Below are 25,904 nucleotides of genomic sequence, written 5' to 3'. Positions count from 1 at the left end.
ACGCACACGCACACACACACACACACACACACACACACACAGGGAAAGGAACTGAGTTACACAGGGAAAGGAACTGAGTTACACAGGGAAAGGAACTGAGTTACACAGGGAAAGGAACTAAGTTACACAAGGAAAGGAACTGAGTTACACAGGGAAAGGAACTGAGTTACACAGGGAAAGGAATTGAGTTACACAGGGAAAGGAACTGAGTTACACAGGGAAAGGAACTGAGTTACACAGGGAAAGGAACTGAGTTACACAGGGAAAGGAATTGGCCCTCAACCCCTTCATCGCATTATAGGCCCCACTCGTAAAAGGACTCCAAGTGCTCAAAGAAACACACTCTTTGAGGTTGTAGAGATGCACGCTACAAGCCCAAACACACACATACATACTAGACATTTAAGCGCTGTGTAGTACGCCTTATGGTACAAAATGGCTGCTGTGCATAAATCAGGTAGAATTGATGTGTTCCTGAAAATCTGAAATAGCCAGAGTAATGAAAAAGTAGCCATCTATGGAGGTGCTATGACTTGCCACCCACAATTTTTTAGCCATACATAATCACATTTTGTGGCATTTGATTTGAGTTAGTAGTCAGGTACAGTGGGGCAAAAAAGTATTTAGTCAGCCACCAATTGTGCAAGTTCTCCCACTTAAAAAGATGAGAGAGGCCTATAATTTTCATCATAGGTACACTTCAACTATGACAGACAAAATGAGAAAACAAATCCAGAAAATCACATTGTAGGATTTTTTATGAATTTATTTGCAAATTATGGTGGAAAATAAGTATTTGGTAAATAACAAAAGTTTCTCAATACTTTGTTATATACCCTTTGTTGGCAATGACAGAGGTCAAACGTTTTCTGTAAGTCTTCACAAGGTTTTCACACACTGTTGCTGGTATTTTGACCCATTCCACCATGCAGATCTCCTCTAGAGCAGTGATGTTTTGGGGCTGTCGCTGGGCAACACGCTTTCAACTCCCTCCAAAGATTTTCTATGGGGTTGAGATCTGGAGACTGGCTAGGCCACTCCAGGACCTTGAAATGCTTCTTAAGAAGCCACTCCTTCGTTGCCCGGGCGGTGTGTTTGGGATCATTGTCATGCTGAAAGACCCAGCCACGTTTCATCTTCAATGTCCTTGCTGATGGAAGGAGGTTTTCACTCAAAATCTCACGATACATGGCCCCATTCATTCTTTCCTTTACACGGATCAGTCGTCCTGGTCCCTTTGCAGAAAAACAGCCCCAAAGCATGATGTTTCCACCCCCATGCTTCACAGTAGGTATGGTGTTCTTTGGATGCAACTCAGCATTCTTTGTCCTCCAAACACGACGAGTTGAGTTTTTACCAAAAAATTATATTTTGGTTTCATCTGAGCATATGACATTCTCCCAATCCTCTTCTGGATCATCCAAATGCTCTCTAGCAAACTTCAGACGGGCCTGGACATGTACTGGCTTAAGCAGGGGGACACATCTGGCACTGCAGGATTTGAGTCCCTGGCAGCGTAGTGTTTTACTGATGGTAGGCTTTGTTACTTTGGTCCCAGCTCTCTGCAGGTCATTCACTAGGTCCCCCCGTGTGGTTCTGGGATTTTTGCTCACTGTTCTTGTGATCATTTTGACCCCACGGGGTGAGATCTTGCGTGGAGCCCCAGATCGAGGGAGATTATCAGTGGTCTTGTATGTCTTCCATTTCCTAATAATTGCTCCCACAGTTGATTTCTTCAAACCAAGCTGCTTACCTATTGCAGATTCAGTCTTCCCAGCCTGGTGCAGGTCTACATTTTGGTTCTGGTGTCCTTTGACAGCTCTTTGGTCTTGGCCATAGTGGAGTTTGGAGTGTGACTGTTTGAGGTTGTGGACAGGTGTCTTTTATACTGATAACAAGTTCAAACAGGTGCCATTAATACAGGTAACGAGTGGAGGACAGAGGAGCCTCTTAAAGAAGAAGTTACAGGTCTGTGAGGGCCAGAAATCTTGCTTGTTTGTAGGTGACCAAATACTTATTTTCCACCATAATTTGCAAATAAATTCATAAAAAATCCTACAATGTGATTTTCTGGATTTTTTCCCTCATTTTGTCTGTCATAGTTGACGTGTACCTTTGATGAAAATTACAGGCCTCTCTCATCTTTTTAAGTGGGAGAACTTGCACAATTGGTGGCTGACTAAATACTTTTTTGCCCCACTGTATTTGACTGCCAGCTGGCGCTGACGGAAAACGCAACACTTAACATTGGATGAGGCCAGTTCCCTTTCCCGTCACACACTGCTAACAGCTTTCACATCTGATCATAGGGGTAGGGTTGCAAAATGTCCAGAAATCCTTTTCAGAGGATTTAAAGACTTCCTGTTTATTTTCTCCTGATTCCAGGAATATTCCAACTGGGATGTCTGGGAAACGTGAATTTTGGGAAAGTTGCTGCAATTTTGCAACCCTAAACAGGAGAAATATAAACACAATGCATCGGGTAAGAACAGTCCTTTCAATGCTCTGGCGGCTGGAGGACCCTTATTGAAATTTGATTTGAAGTGTCATGACCCACCCTAGATTCATCATCCCCAAACTGCCTGCTTACTCATACTAACAGCAGTCTAAAATAGAAAGCTGTTCAGTTCCCATTCCATTTGGCCTTTCTGGGATGTGTGTGGATGTCATTGTTTATTATTAGGCCTCTAAACAGCTTCCTGACATTTTCTATTTCCAGCCATGTTCAAGTTCAATGTATTATTAACCTTCGAATAATGGATCAAGACAAGGAATGAAAAAAGGACTGTATCTAAAAGGGTCTGATTGATCCGAGTGCCGCCACTGTTACTGACGCATCAAACCGTCACTCATTCCGAGGTAGGGGATGATGACATCATCCCAGGGAATATTCCAGGAGGTGAAGGTTGCCAGACAGTGGAACACCACAAAGGTAATTAAGATCAGTTCCCATAGTGATTACAGTAGGAGTAGTCGCTGATTGATTGTGAGGTGCTTGTGGGAGTAGGAGGGCTGTGGCTAGCAGACAGCTGAGAGTTTTCAAGATTTAAATGGTATCTGTGCACTAGGACCTCCTAACGAAGAGGGAAACATAGCACCATTCATATCCGCCAGTGTTATTGCAAGAGAAATGAGTCATGTGACTCTGCTGATACGGCAACATACTTTACATGAACACCAGAAGTAAATAGAGAGAGAAAGAGAAAGAGAGGAAGAGAGAGAAAGACAGTGAAAGGGGGAGCGAGAAAGAGGGAGAGAGAAAAAGAGAGAGAGAGAGAGAGAGAGAGAGAGAGAGAGAGAGAGCCCCAGGACAGAAACACAATTAGACCCAACCAAATCATGAGAAAAAAAAATTATAATGACTTTACACATTGGAAAGAATTAACAAAAAAACAGAGCAAACTAGAATGCTATTTGGCCCTAAACAGAGAGAATACCCGACCACTGTGACTGACCCAAACTTAAGGAAAGCTTTGACTATGTACATTCAGTGAGCATAGCCTTGCTATTGAGAAACCTGGCTCTCAAGAGAAGACAGGTTATGTGCACACTGCCCACAAAATGAGGTGGAAACAGAGCTGCACTTCCTAACCTCCTACCAATGAGCTGCACTTCCTAACCTCCCGCCAATGAGCTGCACTTCCTAACCTCCAGCCAAATGTATGACCATATTAGAGACACATATTTCCCTCAGATTACACAGATCCACAAAGAATTCAAAAACAAACCCAATTTTGATAAAACCTCATATCTACTGGCTGAAATACCAGTGTGCCATTACTGCAGCAATATTTGTGACCTGTTGCCACAAGAAAAGGGCAACCAGTGAAGAACAAACACCATTGTAAATACAAGTCGTATGTTTATTTATTTTCCCTTTTGTACTTTAACTGTTTGCACATCGTTACAACACTGTATATAGACATAATACGACATAATATAATATTTGAACTTCTGTGAGTGTAATGTTTACTCTTCATCTTTGTTGTTTATTATCTATTCCACTTGCTTTGGCAATGTTAACATATGTTTCCCATGCCACTAAAGCATGGGGGGGGGGGAGGAGTGTGTGTGTGTGTGTGCTCTCAATTTCAAACCTTGTGCATCACATTTCCAATAATGTTGTATTGGTATTGCACATGACCACAATGTTTTTATTGTAATGAAAAAGACATAGTTGCTAAGCTTGAACTGGTGTCTTGCTGGTGTATCTGTCTGCCAACTCTCTGTCTTGTAATAATAAAAAGGGGAATAGCTCCACAGTCCATATAGTAGGCCTTTTCTGCCCAGTGTAACGGCATACAGTACGTTTCAACCATGCAGCTTACCTTAGGAATTCCTGGTCGATCCAGCCAGTCTGCATAAATAGCTTCAAGGTTTAGGCCTTGTCTGGAACACAATGGCAGAACATAATTATTATTGTTAATGTAACCACTGTTATTACCTAAGACACAATGATGGAACATCATCCTGGGAAAATAGTTATCGTAATGTCGAAAATGTTTCGGGCAACACCTTCAAATACAGATGTAGGATCTTAATTTGACCCCTACAAAAAAAAACGGCCATTAATTATAATCCACATAATAATTCAAATGTCCTGTTGCTGCAGGATTAGTTTCCTGCTGTGGCAAACTGGCTCAAATTAAGATCCCACATCTGTAGTAGAAAGGGGAAATTCAGGCACAAACCCAACCGCCCACATTTATTCACACACACACACGCGCGCGCACACGCACACACACACACACACGCACCCAAAAACTTCTCCTAAAGTCTCCTAAGCCTGTCTCCAGTCTCTTTCAGTCCGTGGTGTTTACAGTCAGAAGCAGCAGACACAAATATTGACCGACCCTAACTCTCCCTCCAACTCTCACTTTAATTTAATCAATCTGCTCTGGACACAGGCTACAGCACATGCAGGGAGAAGACACTGCTCTGAGAGGAGGGAGGAGGGGGGAGGGAGAAGGGAGGAGGCTAGAGGAGGGGGAAGGAAAGGGAGTGGAGAAGACAGAAAGAGAGTGAGATAAAGGGAGGGACAGATCATTTGTAGTGAGGGAGAGGCAACGAGAGAAATACTGAATAGAGAGGAGAGAGACGATAAATGAAGGAGGAGCGAAAGCGAGAGAGTGAGATGAGTAGAGAGGAAAGAGATAGCAGAGAGAGAGAAAGCGGTCGTCTTTTCACAGTAAACATTAGTGGATCTGGGTTTACAATTGTCAGTTTATGAATTACTTACCTCTCCATGTCAGGAAAGGTCTCCAGCAGCATTTGCAAGAAATCCTGAACCAAAACATCAATGATTAATTGCATATAGTTCAGTGCATGTATGTATGTATGTATGTATGTATGTATGTATGTATGTATGTATGTATGTATGTATGTATGTATGTATGTATGTATAGTACGTATAGTATGTGTGTGTGTAAAATGATTAGTGCTCTTAGAATAGTGACCTAGTGAACCTAGGTCACTGCTTTGTGTCTGAACGTGTTTATGAAACATTCATTAATGAATGAGGCCCCGGGGCCTCTACTGCAGGCACCAAGGGCCAGGTGTGGTGGCTTACATACACACACACACACACAAACACAAACACGCACATGACCGGGTGTGAGCGCTCACAGCCGTAAGGCCCTGGCAGGACCAACAGTTCTTGACAGGTAAGACTCTCGGATCAACATTTACATAGAGAAAGAGTGTTTCAAACGCTGACTGCTTTATCCCTTTCAGTACCACCTCAACCGACCCCTTAATGGTTTCGGTGCAGCAGAATGCATGTCTGCATTAACGATTAACCACTGACAACTTGTGTGAGAGAGTTGACTCAAAAGATTTAGGTTAACAGCATTTCTCTCAGTGGTAGAACAGTTTTCCATGTGAAATGGACTTTGGGGTTTATAATAACACAGTAGCACCTACCTGAGAGAGAATTAGTTGTCCATGGTATTTCTTTACAAAGAGTCTGAAGAAGTGGAGGAAGCATTCTTGTCCTACTTTACTGGCCAGGAACCTGAGGAGGAAGTAGCCCTGGAAGAGAAAAAACACACGCAAACCGTATCCATCAGAGCAGGAAGGGGAAATCAAATACCAAACAAATCCAAACCTAAAGAGATGGGAGACGGACACCTCCAGTATTTGATAAGCTACTGTCACACTGGTCCTACTGTCTGCTGTCGTCTTTCTCCTTACCTTGAGGTAGTGGACTTGCATGAACGTTTTCTCAGGGTTGAGGGCATGTTTGACCAAGGACGACCCAGACTCACTGACCTGGCCTGTACTCTCCATGTTGGGCCTGCACACAGACAGTCAGACAGACAGTCAGACAGGACAGACAGCCAGACAGGACAGTCAGTGGTGTACTATTTGCCCTGCTCCTATTTCTTTCAATAGAAATGACCATGGTATGACCGTTTTGAAATGTAAAGTGGGCTCCCTTTCCAATAGATGAGGAAGTTAAAAGGAATAATCCACCCGTGTAACCCCTCTCATTGGTCCTGTACATTAAACAGGCTGCCATTGTGCTAAAGGCAGGCCACAAATCACATCCAGATTTATAATGGCATTCTATAGTGTTTATACGACCTCACCACGCTACGCTTTGACTTTACTGCCCATGACTCACTGAGCTCTGCCTTCATGAGAACACACACACACACGCTCGCATGCACGCACACAGAAGACACACACACACAAAACAATGAAACACACACACACCTCACATGAAAAAATACTTCAGTTTACTATAGTACAGTACTTACTATAGAATTCTATAGCAAACTGTAGTATACTGTAGAATACAATACTACACACTGTAGTATCCCTTGATCATGTGTAGTCCTTACTGTGGAATACTATAATAAATCCTATACTACAGTCTGCAAAAACACTTCAGTAAATGCTCATCAATGTCCACAAAAACACTGTTTTTTAAAACTATAGTAACGCTAAAGTATTTCATTTGCATATCCTGCCCATTCCCCTCCCCCATGTACAAATTTGTGCCACCCATAAGTGAGAAACATACATGCCAAGTATAGACCATTAAATTGAATTCCCTACAGGTTATAGAAGGAGCAGAATCTCTAAACTATCTGGTCAGATCCCAGTTCTATACCTCCTACATGTTATAGAAAATTATATATTTTAGTATTTCTCCAGTAGGTTTCCTCAAGGAGAAAGCCTGCACTTCTAGGTCAAAGATAATAAAACAAAAACACTATAGTAAATACGACAGTATTGTCTGCAAAAACAAATAAATACTATAGTATACTACTGTCCAAAAAAACACTACATTATTTATACAATAGTAAACTTTAAATACTATAGTATACTACATTCATATATTCAAAACACTATAGTAAATACTACAGCATACTAAAGTGCGCAAAAACACTACAGTCTGCAAAAACACTACTGTTTAACTATAGCAATACTATAGTATTAATTGTAGAATAAACTACATTATTTTTTCATGTGGGAATTCACACACAAAAGCAAAACAACCAACAAAGTGATTCCCGTGCTCTGTCTGACTCAGGATGGGATGATAGTTCCAGTTCAAATATATTGATGATTTAGAGAAGATTAACTCGGGCTGCCAATACTGAACCCTTGAAGGATCAGTCTGCTCCCGTCGATACACAGGCAGGGCAGGCGCCTGGCTAGCTGATCAATACACTCCTCATCACTGGCCATTTCTCTCAGCTCCCTCTGACTGAGGCACGGCTACAGACAGGGTGAAACGCACTCACTCACTCGCACACAAACGCACTCACACACACATTCCTCATGACAACACACTGTATATCTCTGCAAATTGCAAAGAGGTGAAACACACGCACGCACAGCCTTCGTCATGACAACACTGGGTATCTGTGTAATTGATCTACTGAGGTTGTTTCTCCTCTCAGCCATCTGGCCGATTGTTTGTGATTGTTTCCGGTTACACAGGCCTGGTCAGCTACCCGATTTACTCTTTTTCCACCAGCAGCTAATGGAGTATAAACCGCATTAGGGCGAGCGTGATGGGAGGGGATGAGATTGGAGGAGAGGAAATGACAGTAGTGTTTGGTCTGCTCAGAGTGGACTACAGAGGAAAATCATCAGCTTCCTGGAATTCACCGGAAACCTCTTCTTAGTACACTCTGTATGTATGTGTGTGTGTGTGTCTCTTCATGAGCGAGCGTGTGTGTGTGTGTGTGTGTGTGTGTGTGTGTGTGTGTGTGTGTGTTCACTTGAACCTCCTGAGATCTGTCCTCTCTTGACATTTCCCCTGTGGAGATGGTAGAAGCTGAAGAAATCGATTTCAGATCCAGTACATGACTACGGTCTGCTCAGGACACAGTTAACCGCTAATTGAATAACATCAACATTACAGTAATTATATTAATCACATCGAACAATGACATCGTTATATGTGGATTGTACTACCTGGAAGAATCTCTTTGTAAAAGATGACCAAAACTAGCAAAGGCTGGTTTAACCATGAGAGATTTCTCATAGCCAGACATGCAGTAGACATGGTTGACATAACTGACTACTCTAAGTTACTACTGAGTCCTTCCCTATTGGCCAGGTAAAACAAAGTCGAATGAGTAAAGATTGGTTAGAACAAGTCATAACACCCTATAGGCTGTTCAGATCGTGTGTGCGTATGCTGAAATTGGTCGTTTTTATGTGACGCCGGAGCTCCAGTCCGCCACACTAGTCGCCGCTCAACTCCATCGTAAATGGTGGAGTTGAGTTTAGTCGGCTAATGTGCGTACTACTGTAGCAGTGAAGTGACTGTATACTGATTGTCAACCGGTGAGTAGCGAGCCAAATTTGGGTCGCGGGAGGTTTTGAATGGGTTCCGATTGTAAACAATACATGTTAATTTTTTATTTATTAAGTTTATTTATCACCCCATTTTCCTCCCCAATGTCGATCTTGTCTCATCGCTGCAAGGGCTCGGGTGGCAAAGGTCGAGTCACGCATCCTCCGAAACATGACCCGCCAAACCCTCTCCTAACCTGGACGACGCTGGGCCAATTTTTCACCGTCCTATGAGACTTTCGATCACGGCTGCTTGTGACACAGCCTGGGTCTGTAGTGACGCCTCTAGCACTGAGATGCAGTGCCTTAGACCGCCGTGACACAGCCTGGGTCTGTAGTGACGCCTCTAGCACTGAGATGCAGTGCCTTAGACCGCCGTGACACAGCCTGGGTCTGTAGTGACGCCTCTAGCACTGAGATGCAGTGCCTTAGACCGCTGTGACACAGCCTGGGTCTGTAGTGACGCCACTAGCACTGAGATGCAGTGCCTTAGACCGCTGTGACACAGCCTGGGTCTGTAGTGACGCCTCTAGCACTGAGATGTAGTGTCTTAGACCGCCGTGACACAGCCTGGGTCTGTAGAGACGCCTCTAGCACTGAGATGTAGTGTCTTAGACCGCCGTGACACAGCCTGGGTCTGTAGTGACGCCTCTAGCACTGAGATGTAGTGTCTTAGACCGCCGTGATACAGCCTGGGTCTGTAGAGACGCCTCTAGCACTGAGATGTAGTGTCTTAGACCGCCGTGAAACAGCCTGGGTCTGTAGAGACGCCTCTAGCACTGAGATGTAGTGTCTTAGACCGCCGTGACACAGCCTGGGTCTGTAGAGACGCCTCTAGCACTGAGATGTAGTGTCTTAGACCGCCGTGATACAGCCTGGGTCTGTAGTGACGCCTCTAGCACTGAGATGTAGTGTCTTAGACCGCCGTGACACAGCCTGGGTCTGTAGTGACGCCTCTAGCACTGAGATGCAGTGTCTTAGACCGCTGCGCCACTCGGGAGGCCCTTTTATAGATTTTTTTACGACTAAAACCAGGTAGAAAGTGTGTAGAATATATTTTGTAATAATTAACCTCTGAACTATCACAGTATTTTCAATATAAAGTTATTAGCAGCGCTATTTAGCGGATTTTGTTGATTTTAGTGAGCTTAACATTCTTCATCAAGAAAATGGGCAAAATTGAATTATTGACCATGAAAAAGGTGGGACTGTTGTTCCCTGGTCATATAATTGGTACATTTACTATCAATATAGCATTAAAAATCGTTTTCCAGATTGCATTTTGGCAACAACAAAAAATTTGTGATGCGAATACTGAGAACCTGGTTCAATTTGGGTCCCGAGGCAAAACCAGCTGAGAACCAGTGCTGTAGAAGACCACAGTTCTACCCAGAGCTCTCTTCTGTCTCTCATGTCTTCTGATGTGTTGATTTCTCTGTGAATACTGATGTGATGTAAAGCAGCTCCTGATCCCCTTTCTCTCTGTCCACAGGTGATAAGACTGAACCCTTTTTAGACCGGAGCATATCTCCCCAGAGCAGTCTGTGTGTGTGTGTGTGTGTGTGTGTGTGATATAAAATCACTGAGAGCGAGAGACATATAATAATATCACAATCGTTATTATTGCTGAATTACAAACAGTCTAGTATATTCCTGTCTTTGACCATTGTCGGTACATGTTTACTGTGACAATGTAAGTGTTTACTTTCCATGTCAATTAAGTATACTGAATTGAATTGAATTACATTAAAGAGAGGGTGAGAATGAGAGCGAGAGAAAGCGTACTGTATGTGTGTGTGTATGTGTGTGTGTGCGTGTGTGTGTGTGTGTGTGTGTGTGTGTGTGTGTGTGTGTGTGTGTGTGTGTGTGTGTGTTAGAAACAGCAACAGACGTGCGGGGAGAGAGAAAGCGTGGACACAGATTCATCATAGACCTGTTAGACAAAGGATTCCCACCCATTACAATGCCTTGGATGGATGGGTGGGAGGGTGAATCTGTTTTTAGACAAGGGTGTGTGTGTGCGCCTTTGTGGGTGTGTGCGTGCCAGAGGAAATCAGAGGCTATTACCAGAGTAGACAGCACTTTATGTCACACACACAGGTTTATAGCTCCTTAGGGTATATCCTTATGTCTACAGATTACACAGGTTTCACTGTGGAAACCGGATAAGGTATAAAAACACTAGCAACCACACGATAAATCAGTAGGAATAATCACCTCTCAGCCTTATGTCTCTAAATATAACTATTCTGAAAGGGGCAGATAAACTATGGGGCCCTCCAGGGCCAGTGTTTAAACACCAGTGTGTGTGTGTGTGTGTGTGTGTGTGTGTGTGTGTGTGTGTGTGTGAATGAACGTGTAAGTGAATGCGTGCTTGCATGCAAAACTGTGTTTGTGTTCAAATGTGGGTTTGAGCAGTGACCGAGTGAACTTGAGCAACAAAACCAGCCTCCAGATGAGTAATCTGCTGCTTTGGACAGGGAGTACTGTTTTGGGTTGTTCCATCTCATCACGCCTTCTAGAATGTTCGGAGCACTGACAACAAAACTATGTGTTATTTATATTATATTTCACCACAATTAATGTCTGGCAATAGAGCCACATCAGCTTTGTACAGGGAGGAAGTCTAGAGAGTCTGTCACTGGCCTGTAGCCAACACCGCAACAGCCTGACTGACTAGGATCTTCTGACTTTGTGCCCAATGTAATTCCACACATTTACACTGGTAATTTGACTAGAAGAACTCGTAGAGACATGGCTCGCTAAGTCTATGAAACAGTCATCGCTAGGCTAGGGTTGTCAAGGGGTTAATCGAAGGGGATTACTTTGTATTTTGGCCAACATGGACTGTGTTGCACATGAGATAGTGTTTGTGGGTTCTTTTTGTTTCTTCACATGCTTTGAGATTTCTACAGGGTGTTTGGGATCCGTTGCTAGTAGCTTTCCGGACAGTGGACTCGACAAACGAGTTATCGCTGTCAGAACTAGGGTGCTTTCACAAAACACCTAAAGCAATCAGAATGTATGGGTGGTGTGAATTCTGTTAGCAGGATTCTTGAGTTTTTTTATTTGATTTATTTATTTATTTGGGGCGGCAGGTAGCCTAGTGGTTAGAGCGTTGGGCCAGTAACCGAAAGGTTGGTGGATCAAATCCCAGAGGCGACAAGGTAAAAATCGGTCGTTCTGCCCCAGAACAAGGCAGTTAACCCACTGTTCCCCGGTAGGTCGTCATTGTAAATAAGAATTTGTTCTTAACAGACTTTTCTAGTTAAATAAAGGTTAAAAAAAAATAATAATCTTGTCCTGACAGGTGCCAATAAACCCTGCACCAATCACGCCCTCCCCCCTCCAGCACACCCTATGTATGGCCACACCTGCTCCACCTGAATCTCAGGAATGCACTGTGATGTTATCTCCACTTCCACACATGGACACGTACACACATACATTTACAGCTCTACACACAAGTTATCGTCAATGTTTGAGTATATTGGATGATACCCATTGCCACAGACTCCACAGCTACAAACCAATGGATTGCATTTACAATTGTGCTGAGAGACAAATGGTAAGGAACGGATAACAGACAAACCACAAATGAATAGTCAGTCAGATAGACTGACAGGCCAGTTAACCAATGAGAAATGGACCTGAGGATCTGCAGCTGCTCCTCAGAGTTCTGTAGTTCGTCTGAGAGTCTCCTCCACCTCAGCAGAGCCTTGAGTTTAGACTGTTCCTCTGTCTCTTCGCTGGACAACTACACAGAGAGAAAGATGTGGGGAGGAGAAAGACAGAGAGACCAGAGCGAGACAAAGAGAGAGAGAGCGACGGAGAGGGTGTTTCAAAAAAGAAATGATACATGTTGAGTTTCCCACTGTTTCTGCCTATAGTTCTTACTGTGAGTAACAAGAACGTCTGCTTCCCAAAGGGAATCCTATTCACTATAGTCCAATACTACCCTATGGGACCTGGTCAAAAGTAGCACTTTGTAGGGAATATGGTGCTATTTGGGATGCAGCCCATGTCAGGGTTTAACTGTTGTCAGGGTTTAACTGTTTGCACTGAGCCAAACTCATGTCATAAAAGTGACATGATTAAAGAGCATAGACAAAAGAAGAACATTTCTGGGTAATTCTAGATGCCGAGGGGAAGACTGTGGGAGGATTTTCACTATACAGACTTGAAAAACAACTTCACCCTCCTTTTCTCCTTCTTTCCACTGTCTTTATGATGGGACCAAGAGTTTTACTTTTTGTTGGAACCAAAAGTTCCATGACAATAAGTCTAATTTGCATTGGATACAATCGGCTTGGGAGTTTTGGTTTCAACATGGTGCTCGTTACAATTTGAAATGTCAAGCTGAGTTTAGACAAATCAAAACTTTATTTGTCACATACACATGGTTAGCAGATGTTAATGCGAGTGTAGCGAAATGCTTGTGCTTCTAGTTCCGACCATGCAGTAATATCTAACAAGTAATCTAACCTAACAATTTCACAACAACTACCTTATACACACAAGTGTAAAGGAATGAATAAGAATATGTACATAAAAATATATGAATGAGCGATGGCCGAACGGCATAGGCAAGATGCAGTAGATTGTATACAGTACAGTATATACATATGAGATGAGTAATGTAGGGTATGTAAACATTATATAAAGTGGCATTGTTTAAAGTGGCTAGTGATACATTTATTACATACATTCTTTCATTATTAAAGTGGCTAGAGATGAGTCAGTATGTTGGCAGCAGCCACTCAATGTTAGTGATGGCTGTTTAACAGTCTGATGGCCTTGAGATAGAAGCTGTTTTTCAGTCTCTCGGTCCCCGCTTTGATGCACCTGTACTGACCTCGCCTTCTGGATGATAGCGGGGTGAACAGGCAGTGGCTCGGGTGGTTGTTGTCCTTGATGATCTTTTTGGCCTTCCTGTGACATCGGGTGGTGTAGGTGTCCTGGAGGGCAGGTAGTTTGCCCCCGGTAATGCGTTGTGCAGACCTCACTACCCTCTGGAGAGTCTTACGGTTATGGGCGGAGCATACGGTTGGGCAGTGATACAGCCCAACAGGATGCTCTCGATTGTGCATCTGTAAAAGTTTGTGAGTGTTTTTGGTGACAAGCCAAATTTCTTTAGCCTCCTGAGGTTGAAGAGGCGCTGCTGCGCCTTCTTCACCACACTGTCTGTGTGGGTGGACCATTTCAGTTTGTCCGTGATGTGTACGCCGAGGAACTTAAAACTTTCAACCTTCTCCACTACTGTCCTGTCGATGTGGATAGGGGGGTGCTCCCTCTGCTGTTTCCTGATGTCCACGATCATCTCCTTTGTTTTGTTGACATTGAGTGTGAGGTTATTTTCCTGACACCACACTCCGAGGGCCCTCACCTCCTCCCTGTATGCCGTCTCGTCGTTGTTGGTAATCAAGCCTACCACTGTAGTGTCGTCTGCAAACTTGATGACTGAGTTGGAGGCGTGCATGGCCGCGCAGTCATGGGTGAACAGGGAGTACAGGAGAGGGCTGAGAACGCAACCTTGTGGGGCCCCAGTGCTGAGGATCAGCGGGGTGGAGATGTTGTTACCTACCCTCACCACCTGGGGGCGGCCCATCAGGAAGTCCAGGACCCTGGTGCACAGGGCGGGGTCGAGACCCAGGGTCTCAAGCTTAATGACGGGTTTGGAGGGTACTATGGTGTTAAATGCTGAGCTGTAGTCGATGAACAGCATTCTTACATAGGTATTCCTCTTGTCCAGATGGGTTAGAGCAGTGTGCAGTGTGATTGCGATTGCGTCGTCTGTGGACCTATTGTGGCGGTAAGCAAATTGGAGTGGGTCTAGGGTGTCAGGTAGGGCGGAGGTGATATGGTCCTTGACTAGTTTCTCAAAGCACTTCATGAGGACGGAAGTGAGTGCTATGGCGCGATAGTCATTTAGATCAGTTACCTTCGCTTTCTTGGGAACAGGAACAATGGTGGCCCTCTTGAAGCATGTGGGAACAGCAGACTGGGATAAGGATTGATTGAATACAGTGAGGGAAAAAAGTATTTGATCCCCTGCTGATTTTGTACGTTTGCCCACTGACAAAGAAATGATCAGTCTATAATTTTAATGGTAGGTTTATTTGAACAGTGAGAGACAGAATAACAACAAAAAAATCCAGAAAAACGCATGTCAAAAATGTTATAAATTGATTTGCATTTTAATGAGGGAAATAAGTATTTGACCCCTCTGCAAAACATGACTTAGTACTTGGTGGCAAAACCCTTGTTGGCAATCACAGAGGTCAGACGTTTCTTGTAGTTGGCCACCAGGTTTGCACACATCTCAAACGTATGATCTCTGTAATTGTAAACAAAGGTTTCTGTACCAAATATTAAGTTTTGCTTTTCTGATGTATCAAATACTTATGTCATGCAATAAAATGCATATTAATTACTTAAAAATCATACAATGTGATTTTCTGGATTTTATTTTTAGATTCCGTCTCTCACAGTTGAAGTGTACCTATGATAAAAAATTACAGACCTCTACATGCTTTGTAAGTAGGAAAACCTGCAAAATCGGCAGTGTATCAAATACTTGTTCTCCCCACTGTATATCGACATAACCTGAAATGCCGCTCAGCAAGGAAGAAGCCACTGCTCCAAAACCGCCATAAAAAAGCCAGACTACGGTTTGCAACTACACATGGGGACAAAGATCACACTTTTTGGAGAAATGTCCTCTGGTCTGATGAAACAAAAATAGAACCGTTTGGCCATAATAACCATCGTTATGTTTGGAGGAAAAAGGGGGATGCTTGCAAGGCGAAGAACACCATCCCAACTGTGAAGCACGTGGGTGGCAGCATCATTTTGTGGGGGTGCTTTGCTGCAGGAGGGACTGGTGCTCTTCACAAAATTGATGGCATCATGGGGGGGGGTAAATTATGTGGATATATTGAAGCAACATCTCAAGACATCAGTCAGGATGTTAAAGCTTGGTCACAAATGGGTCTTCCAAATGAACAATGACCCCAAGGATACTTCCAAAGTTGTGGCAAAATGGTTTAAGGACAACAAAGTCAAGGTATTGGAGTGGCCATCACAAATCCCTGGCCTCAATCCTTTAGAAAATTTGTGGGCAGAACTGAAAAAGCGTGTGCGAGCAAGGAGGCCTACAAACCTGACTCAGTTACACCAGCTCTGTCAGGAGGAATGGGCGAAAATTCACCCAACTTATTGCGGGAAGCTTGTGGAAGGCTACCCGAAAAGTTTGACCCAAGTTAAACAATTTAAAGGCAATGCTACCAAATACTAACTGAGTGTATGTAAACTTCTGACCCACTGGGAATGTGATGAAAGAAATAAAAGCTGAAAAAAAGGATTCTCTCTACTATTATTCTGACATTTCACATTCTTAAAATAAAGTGGTGATCCTAACTGACCTAAGAAGGGAATTTTTACTAGGATTAAATGTCAGGAGTTGTGAAAAACTGAGTTTAAATGTATTTGGCTAAGGTGTATGTAAACTTCCGACTTCAACTGTATATAAGTATTGCAATATAGGCCTAATTAAGTTACGGTATTAAGACTAAACAGGATGTGCTCATAGGCCTGCAGCTCAATGGTGGTTATACAAGGCTGCTATACTAAGCCTACTAATGATAATGACATTACTTATTATTATAATGATGATCATAATACAAATAGCAATAATAACAATAAGAAGGAGATCAAGAAAAATGATTATGATACATTATTTTTGAGACAATTTGGAACAGTGTAAACAACACTAAATACATTATAAGTTATACCATAGAGGGTTTTATTACAGCATAGCAAAGATTATCCGACGTGTTGCGTGAGGCTATTAAACAAACACTCAAACAGGCAACAGAAGCAGGATCTGTCTTATTTCTGTAGATATATATGGATGATTTATAAAGCCAGGCACATTTAACAGTAAAGCTATTGATTATAGACCTAAATAAGTTGGGGTGTCCTCTCTCCTCACCTTCCTTAGACAAATAAGGCAAGGGCTGTTTTCTCGTCTCCTAACTCCGCTGCTGCCCCCGCCGCATTGTTTTCAACACCAATAAGCTGGTTGACTTTGCTATTATGCACATAGCAACATGGTCTAGGAAAAGACGCGAAATCAACAGCACACGGTTGTTTCAGAACCGCGGACAGCGACCGCTATCCGACGCGGGAGAAAGATAATTTGTTATAAAAGAATGTTATTTTTATAAGTGTTGCACCATTGTCCTTAACCATATACAATTTCAGCAGCACATGACTTAGTTGATGGACTGTGCCATCCCCACGGCCTCCACAATGGATTAGTCCACTGAGAAAGGCGCAAATCAGACAGGTGTCTTGTACTCTATGAATATTTAAAAACAAATTAGCCACTGCTCGATTACAGAAATCTCGGTCGACCAACAGCCTATCAACCAAACAACGGACCAGTCGACTAAATGGGGTCAGTCCTAATCCACTTAATCCTTTTTCTCTTCTTTCCTCTCTTTTCTTTTTATCCATTGAACCTTTCAAGTGATGCCTTTGAGATTCGGGGCAGCATTTTGCAGCAGCAAATGGCAGTGAGCAGAATAACCCTAATACTTCAAATGAATGGAAAAGGCATATTATTCTATGCCAGTTCCAAATACTGCAATTTGCGGTTGATCGTGTGCATCACCTTCATCACGCAGATTACAAGACTCGGGGTGAAATATTATTCCCCTTATAAATGCACATCTTTGACGAAACGTTTCAAATGTAATTGCGCTTCAGACTGTAATGAGTTTTACGGTATGTATTGCACAGATCTGTGCTCCTTTGTGTGACGAAAACGCCAACCTCAAACTCTCAAAGCCTTGTTCCAAGATATCAGTAATCAAACACCGTCTGAAGATGCTGTCCAGTATCCTGCTGTGCCTCATCTCTCCTCTATATAGGTCTGTATAGTCCAATATACCTGCCGTGCCCTGGCCCAGGTTGGTCCTGAAAGTATGTAGCAAAGCCCTCACTGATCTGCAGGTTGCTATAGCAGCAAAGATAACAACACATAGCTGTCCAGCCCATCCACTTATTGCCCTTTGACTGGCTCTGGGTAGACATTACCCCTAAACACAGATCTAGGATCAGCTCACTTTACCCCAATCATAACCTTAATCATGAGGTGGGGGGAAATGCATAAACCTTAGGTCAGTGTGTGTCTGGGAGTAAACTCATCCGTCTGGTCCAGAAGCTGTTTTGACACGGTAGAGCTGATAGTCTAGTACCTGCTGTGCCCGGGCCCAGATGATGTCCTCCAGGTAGGTGGCAAAGCCCTCACTGATCCACTCCTCTGTCCAGTCCCGGGCCCCGATGGCCAGGCCAAACCATGAGTGGGACAGCTCATGGCACAGACGAGACCCACACAGAGACAGGTCCCGCTCTCCTCCAACTCCATCTCTCTCTCCACACAGCACACTCTGTGACAGGAATATGATGTGGGGGCTGTGGGGGGGGGGGGGGGTGAGAACAAGCAAGAATGAATAAACATGAACATACACGGGCATGCAGGAAACTAAAAGCTAGGTATAAGCGCAAACACATCATGTATGTAGAGAGAACAAGGAAAACCCCACTGAATGCTTGAAAATCACGAACCTAGCATGCACGTCCGGGCACACACACACCCACACACACCCGCTACCCTGGAGAGAGATCAACAATTGGTAGGAACGAACCCAACCTATGATTACAGAGAAGGACATAGCCCTAACGACGCCATGACGACTGTGTGTGTGTGTCTGTGTATGTTTTCTTGCATATGTGTTTGTGTTTGTATGTGGGAGACATCTCCTCGACTACAGCCTATCCCCGTCTGTCTCCACCTCTGCTTTATAAGCCATAATGTCATTGCAGAAACATGTTTGGCAGAGAACCTCCAGTCATCATCCTGTCTGTCTGGGTAAACCAAAGAGGTTAATTGGTTCGCCCTCAAAAATATGTCTCAAAAAGCTTACTTAAATATTCTATGTTTTTATTTTTTTTTACTGCATTAGGGATAGCGTACATAGACGTTTCGGCTTTCTTCGGTGTGTAGGTAGATTTTAATTTCATTTAAACCAGCATTTTCCTGTATCATCACTCTACCACCTACCACGAACCCAAGCACTCTGGTCTGTCTCGGTTTAGGTTTCACATCATTGACCTTATCTTGACAGCGTAAGCGAAAACTCTCAGGTCACTGCTGTAAATGAGAATGTGTTCTCAGTCAACTAAACTAGTCAAATAAAAGGTTAGCAGGCAAATAAACAAAAAACTTCAGATCCAACAACTTTGCTGGAAACGGTGGAGGTCCAATGTTTTTCATTTGATTTTACAGTCGCTTGGAGGCAGTTATACGCCGCGTCCCAAGTGGCACTTGTTTTCCTTTATAGCGCACTACTTTTGACCAGGGCCCATAGGGCTCTGAGATTTGGGAGGCTTTCATAGAGGACCCTCCTCTTCACCCCAAGAATACGGTGTGGCGAAGTGGATTAAACAATATTTGTCGTGTATGACCCTCAGATAGGTTCAGGCATACTGTGTTCTGCACTTTAAATACACATTTATCATATAGATGATATGAGGCGCAGATATGTTTATGTTCCGCTAGAGGAATACCTGGCGTGACCCTTTAGGTTTGACCATGTGTGTGTGTGTGTGTGTGTGTGTGTGTGTGTGCATTCAGCCATGCAGATGAAATAGGACACAGCGATGTTTGTTCTGCCAGAGGAATACCTTAAACATCCCTTTAGGAATAGACAGTTCCATGTACACACTGCTCAGCAAACTGGATACAGTCTTATCAACACTATCCACCAATAAGAACCTTTAATCAAAGCTCTGAGCCAATCAGAGTTGAGGAAATGGGAGAAGAACAGACAGTGATTTCTATGAAGGCAGCTCCCCTGCATTCCAGCGTAATGCTTAACAAATGTGAGACAGGGTTAGTAGTCCAAGCTCTGACGTTCTACCCTTCAGACCATTATTTGCGGCTGATAAAATAACCCACATTAAGAGAGTTGTCTTTTTTTCCCAATCAACGGTAAATGCTAGGTTTGATGAGGGTTTGGAAAGTTTCTCTGGTTACACGCGATGACAGTAAAACAAACAGCAAACAGCAAACAGGTCACGCTGCAGCACAGCTCCCATTCGTGTAGTGTTCTGTTATCTGACATATATACGTCTACTGTTAGTCCTCGCTTTCCCATACAATAACAAACCAATGTATGGTGCCCCTTGTAAGACATTTAGGTAGCAAGTATTTCATAGGTTATTACTGTGTACTGACCGTGTCGCCATGTCATTTCCTAGGTGATGTGTAACATAACATTAAGTGCCACAGACATTCCAGTCCGTGTAATAATCAATTGAAATAAATGGGTGAATAGCAAGCGTTATGGTGTGCATTTGAATAGAATTCATGCAGGGTTCACAATACACTTACTATAACCATTCTGTCAACACACGCACACGCACGCACGCACGCACGCACGCACGCACGCACGCACGCACGCACGCACACACACACACACACACACACACACACACACACACACACACACACACACACAGAAGATATAACGACAACAGAATAGCTTCATCTGAGAGTTGTGACATAAATCATGTGACTCCTTTTGAACAGTGAGGTAGACATTGTCTAATTTGTCATGGCTGACAACCAGGGTCACAGCTGCCAACCTTTCCTGGACCAACTTCTTCCCATCTTAAATAACACCCCTACCCTACCCTGAGGGCCTGAGGCTGGTGTGCGTGAGAGGCAGCCTATTTTTCACACAGAGAACAGCAGAAGAATGGGAGAGGGGTCACAGAGGTGCAAATGAATAGGCTTCTCTTTCCCTGCTCATATAACAGGGGCTGGCGATCCATTCAGACGCTCTAGAACTCTATACACGTCTACTGTTCACCTGCTGGAAACTCAGGACTTAGAAAACCACGGTTCTCCTCAAAACAAACAGACCAGTAGACAGATTACAATCGTAATCCCTTGGACACACCTAAATGTTTCATGACCCAGTTATAAAAGGCGTGACCCACCATATGACATTGATCTAGCCCACCTAGAATCATTAGCATTCCCCCATTCTATTTCTGTGCTACGGTTAGGACCATGTGTTCATCCCAAATGACACCCTATTACCTATATACTACACTACTTTGACCAAAGCCCCAATGGACCTAGGTCAAAAGAAGGGCACTATTTGGGAGCAGGAAAACCTCCCAGTCCTACCGATGATATCTATGTTAAACGTGAGTTCTGCTTCAAGGGTTCATAAGGAGGGACTACTTTCTATGATAGAAGAACAAGCACTCAGAAACACTGAAAGACAAAATCCTTATTTTCCTTTCCTTTCCATAACCCAATTATTGAGCAAGCTAAGTGGACTATGTGGGAAGTCAGTGTGTGCAGACACAGGGTGGAAAGGATATATCACACAACTTATTGAAGAGGAAGTCAAAATCTGTCACTGGAGAGGGAGTTAGGATACACAACACACACACACACGCACACACACACACACACGCGCACACACGCACACACACACACACGCGCGCACACACACACATACACTACAGCCAGTCTTCCTGTTCCTCTAAAAAAAATATTTCCCAGGGATAATTAACACATTTATCAGATAGGAGACAGGGAATCTATTATACGTGTGGTCTGTGTGTAATAACTCTATTATTAAGGTCACTGTTTAGCATCCTCACAAAAATCTGAAATACATCCAGTTCCACAACTAACTGTGTTTTTTTGTTTACCTTGGTGGCTAGAAGCTGCAGATACAGAGGGAAGCAGTAGGACAGCAGCTGCTAAGATGAACTTTATGAGTGTATTTTCTTCCCTAATCTTGTTCCCCACAATTGGATAAGCGGGCCTTTTGCTGTTGGTTTTCCCGCGGTGTATGTGTGTTTGTGCGAGTGTACAACAAAAGAACGTCTTCCAGGGATGGTGCCTGCGCGTGCTCTTAGGACGGAGGTTGAATCCGTCAGAGCGGTGACAAATAAAGTCGTCCCATCAGAGGCGGTGGCATGAAACAACAGCAACTTTCATACCCCCGCGATACACACACACACATACACACACAACCTGACTGTCCGTCAGTGACTGCTAGACCACGTCACCTACTGACTCAAAGTGACCTGCATGCTATTGGATATTAAGTCTAGTTAAATTTGATGCTCTAGTTTGACTCTGTGTTGCATCATTTTATTGCACTCTATCTAATGCTTTGGGACATTTTTGTAGCCCACCAAGTACAGTACCAGTCAAAGGTTTGGACACATCTACTCATTCCAGGGTTTTTCTTTATTTTTGTACTATTTTCTACATTGTAGAATAATAGTGAAGACATCAAAACTATGAAATAACACATATGGAATCATGTAGTAACCAATGTGAGATTCTTCAAAGTAGCCACCCTTATAGTCACCCTTTGCCTTGATGACAGCTTTGCACACTCTTGGAATTCTCTCCAGCTTCATGAGGTAGTCACCTGGAATGCATTTACATTAACAGGTGTGCCTTGTTCAAAGTAAATTTGTGGAATTTCTTTCCTTCTTAATGCGTTTGAGCCAATCAGTTGTGTTGTGACAAGGTAGCGGGGGTATACAGAAGATAGCCCTGTTTGGTAAAATACCAAGTCCATATTATGGCAAGAACAGCTCCAATAAGAAAAGAGAAACGACAGTCCATCATTACTTTAAGACATGAAGGTCAGTCAATCCGGAAAATTTCAAGAACTTTGAAAGTTTCTTCAAGTGAAACTGGCTCTCATGAGGACCGCCACAGGAAAGAAAGACCCAGAATTACCTCTGCTGCAGAGTACAAGTTCATTAGAGTTACCAGCCTCAGAAATTGCAGCCCAAACAAATACTTCATGGTCCAATTGCTGCAAAGAAACAACTACTATTATTTTGTTTCCTTTATATAACCAGGCAGGTCAGTTAAGAACAAATTCCTATTTACAATGACCCCAGACAAACCTTAACCCAGACGACGCTGGGCCAATTGTGCGCCGCCCTGCGGGACTCCCAATCACGGCCGGTTGTGATACAGCCTGGACTCGAACCAGGGTCTGTAGTGACACCTCTTGCACTGAGATGCAGTGCCTTAGACACCAATAATAAGAAGAGACTTGCTTGGGCCAAGAAACACGAGCAATGGACATTAGACTAGTGGAAATCTGTCCTTTGGTCTGATAAGTCCAAATTGGAGATTTTAGGTTTCAACCGCTGTGTCTTCGTGAGATGTATGGTTTCCACCGTGAAGCATGGAGGAGGAGGTCTGATGGTGTAGGGGTGCTTTGCTGGTGACACTGTCAGTGATTTATTTAGAATTGAAGGCACACTTAACCAGCATAGCTACTGTACCACAGCATTCTGCAGCGATACGTCATACAATCTGGTTTGCGCTTAGTGTCACGATCGTTGTTTAAATAATCGGACCAAGGCGCAGCGTGAGTAGAGTTCCACATATTTATTACAGTGAAACTTCAAAACATCAAAGAATTAACGATCGTGCAAAACGTAGCGCACAAAGGCACTCACACAAAAACAATATCCCACATCGCAGGTGGGAAAAAGAACACACTAAGTATGATCTCCAATTAGAGGTAACGATTCTCAGCTGCCTCTAATTGGGAACCATACACATACACCAACATAGAAATAAACTCACTAGAAATCCCCCTATTCACGCCCTGACCTAAAACACCATAGAGAACCCCGAGGGCTCTCTATGGTCAGGGCGTGACACTTAGTGGGATTATCACTTGTTTTTCAACAGGACAATGACCTAAAACACACCTCCAGGCTGTGTAAGGGCTATTTCACCAAGGAGAGTGATGGAGTGCTGCATCAGATGACCTGGCCTCCACAATCACCCGACCTCAAACCAATTGAGATGGTTTGGGATGAGTTGGACCGCAGAGTGAAAGAAAAACAGCCAACAAGTGCTCAGCATATGTGGGAACTCCTTCAAGACTGTTGGAAAAGCATTCCTCATGAAGCTGGTTGAGAGAATGCCAAGAGTGTGCAAAGCTGTTATCAAGGCAAAGGGTGGCTACTTTGAAGAATATCAAATATATTTTGATTTGTTTAACACTTTTTTGGTTACTATATGATTCCATATGTGTTATTTCATAGTTTTGATGTCTTCACTATTATTCTACAATGTAGAAAACAGTAAAAAATAAAGAAAAACCCTGAGTGAGTAAAGCAGTGTGTATAGTCATAAAGAATTTCACTGTCAGGAAGCGAGCAGAATTCCTGATACACTGTTATAAAACAACCCTGAGCCTTTTTGTCTGTAAACTGTAACTTTATGCCACAGAAGACAACTCTGGCTAAAAGTAAGAGGTGTTCGGGGGAAGATCCAGATTTAGTGCAAAACCAGTGAACGAGTGCTCCTCCATCCATAATTCATCCTTCCATCCTGAACAGAGGCCACTTGCTCCTCGGCAGCAGGACGGCTGGATGCATTATGCATCAGGTCCTATCATGGCTCTGTAATGACATCCCACCACCACCCACTTACAGAGAGAAAGAGAGAGAGACAGATACAGAGATGGAGAGAGTGTGTCTGGGTATGGGTGTGTGTGTCACCGACTGAAACTCGGACTGCCCCAAGAGGCAATTTGACTTCCTCTTCCTCCTCCCTGAAGAGTGCCACACACACGCACACATCAAAACCACCTTTGAGGTCCCCGGTCTCAATAAGAAAGAACTCAGAGAGCAGAGTGGCACTCCCTAATGTTGGCTTGCGGGAAGTGTTGTCTGTTGTTTTTTTTCTCCCTGCTCTGACGCTGTGGGCTTATTTTTCGACACAGGAGACTATTTGACCAATCTCCTACCCTCCGTCCTTTTTTAACAAGTCTGACTTCAAATGTCTGGCATTCCAGCCTGGCTGACGATCAGTTGTGTGCTGCTGTGCTGTGTTCTGTTCCCAGGCTGGCCCCAGAGGCCCGCCAAATGCCACTCCATGTAGGGCCACATCACATGCAGGGCCCGCATCACATCCTGAAAATACTTATCACTGCAGATATCAGGCGCCATTACCAATGAGGAGACAGTCACATTCTGTGGTGTAGACCCAGCATATACACACATACATACACACCCACATACACACACACAAAACCAGACAGACACACACACTCAGAGTCACCCCATCCTACCTCACCCACCCACCAACCCACCCACACAGACCCACAGTTGCACACACACACAGCTGGTTCTAACTGAGTTGGTATACGTGCTGCTGATGTCCAGAGCATAACAGAGCAGAGCAATAGGATCCATATGGACTACAGAAAAACAACACACACAGTTGTGTATTACTATACTTGTGAGGACTTTTTTGGCGAACAACAATTGATTCCCATTAAAGAATCCTATTTTTCCTAACCCCTAACATTAACCCCTAACACCAATTCTAACCCTAAACCCTAACCCTAAGCCTTATTCCTTCTAAGGGCTGTCCAAATGTATGAACTCTCCTTGATTTACTATTCTTGGATTTCTGGTCTGCACAAGTATATTACAACACACAGACACAGTAGAGGAGAAGCCACTCAGACATTGTGTGTTATGTATCAGTGTGACCCGCTTTCTCTGCCTGTTAACTTCTTTGGGCTCAACTCCCGTAAACGGGATCGATTTGACAACATCCGGTGAAATGGCAGAGCGCCAAATTGAAAAAAAATGATTACAAATATTTAACTTTCATACATTCACAAGTGCAACACACCAAATTAAAGCTTAACTTCTCATTAATCTAGCCACTGTGTCAGATTTCAAAAAGGCTTTACGGTGAAAGCAAACCATGCGATTATCTTAGGACAGCGCCCAGCATACCAACACATGAAAATCAGATTTCAACCCGCCAGGCACGACACGAAAGTAAGAAATAACGATTTAATTCATGCCTTACCTTTGAAGAACTTCTTCTGTTGGCACTCCAACATATCCCATAAACATCACAAATGGTCCTTTTGTTCGATTAATTCCGTCGTTATATCTCCAAAATGTCCATTTATTTGGCGCGT

At 43.5% G+C, this 25,904-nt stretch overlaps 1 protein-coding gene across 2 annotated transcripts in view; it reads right to left on the bottom strand.

Moving 5' to 3' along the window:
• The window catches only part of aopep (aminopeptidase O (putative)), a 112,166-nt gene that overhangs the window by 44,798 nt on the left and 41,464 nt on the right, over window positions 1–25,904 (bottom strand). For both annotated transcript variants that reach the window (XR_003869891.1, XM_029716510.1), the window contains exons 6-11: window positions 18,081–18,297; window positions 12,468–12,574; window positions 6,193–6,295; window positions 5,923–6,030; window positions 5,240–5,283; window positions 4,329–4,389 (exon numbers count right to left, since the gene is read on the bottom strand). Coding sequence is in view for 1 of the 2 variants with exons in the window: in XM_029716510.1 (XP_029572370.1) it covers window positions 4,329–4,389; window positions 5,240–5,283; window positions 5,923–6,030; window positions 6,193–6,295; window positions 12,468–12,574; window positions 18,081–18,297 (640 nt within the window). In the remaining variant the exon portion in view is untranslated. The remainder of the gene's footprint in view (window positions 1–4,328; window positions 4,390–5,239; window positions 5,284–5,922; window positions 6,031–6,192; window positions 6,296–12,467; window positions 12,575–18,080; window positions 18,298–25,904) is intronic.

This window comes from Salmo trutta, chromosome 27 (assembly GCF_901001165.1).
Source record: "Salmo trutta chromosome 27, fSalTru1.1, whole genome shotgun sequence".
NCBI classification, from domain to species: domain Eukaryota; kingdom Metazoa; phylum Chordata; class Actinopteri; order Salmoniformes; family Salmonidae; genus Salmo; species Salmo trutta.
This window is presented reverse-complemented; position numbering and strand designations above follow the sequence as displayed.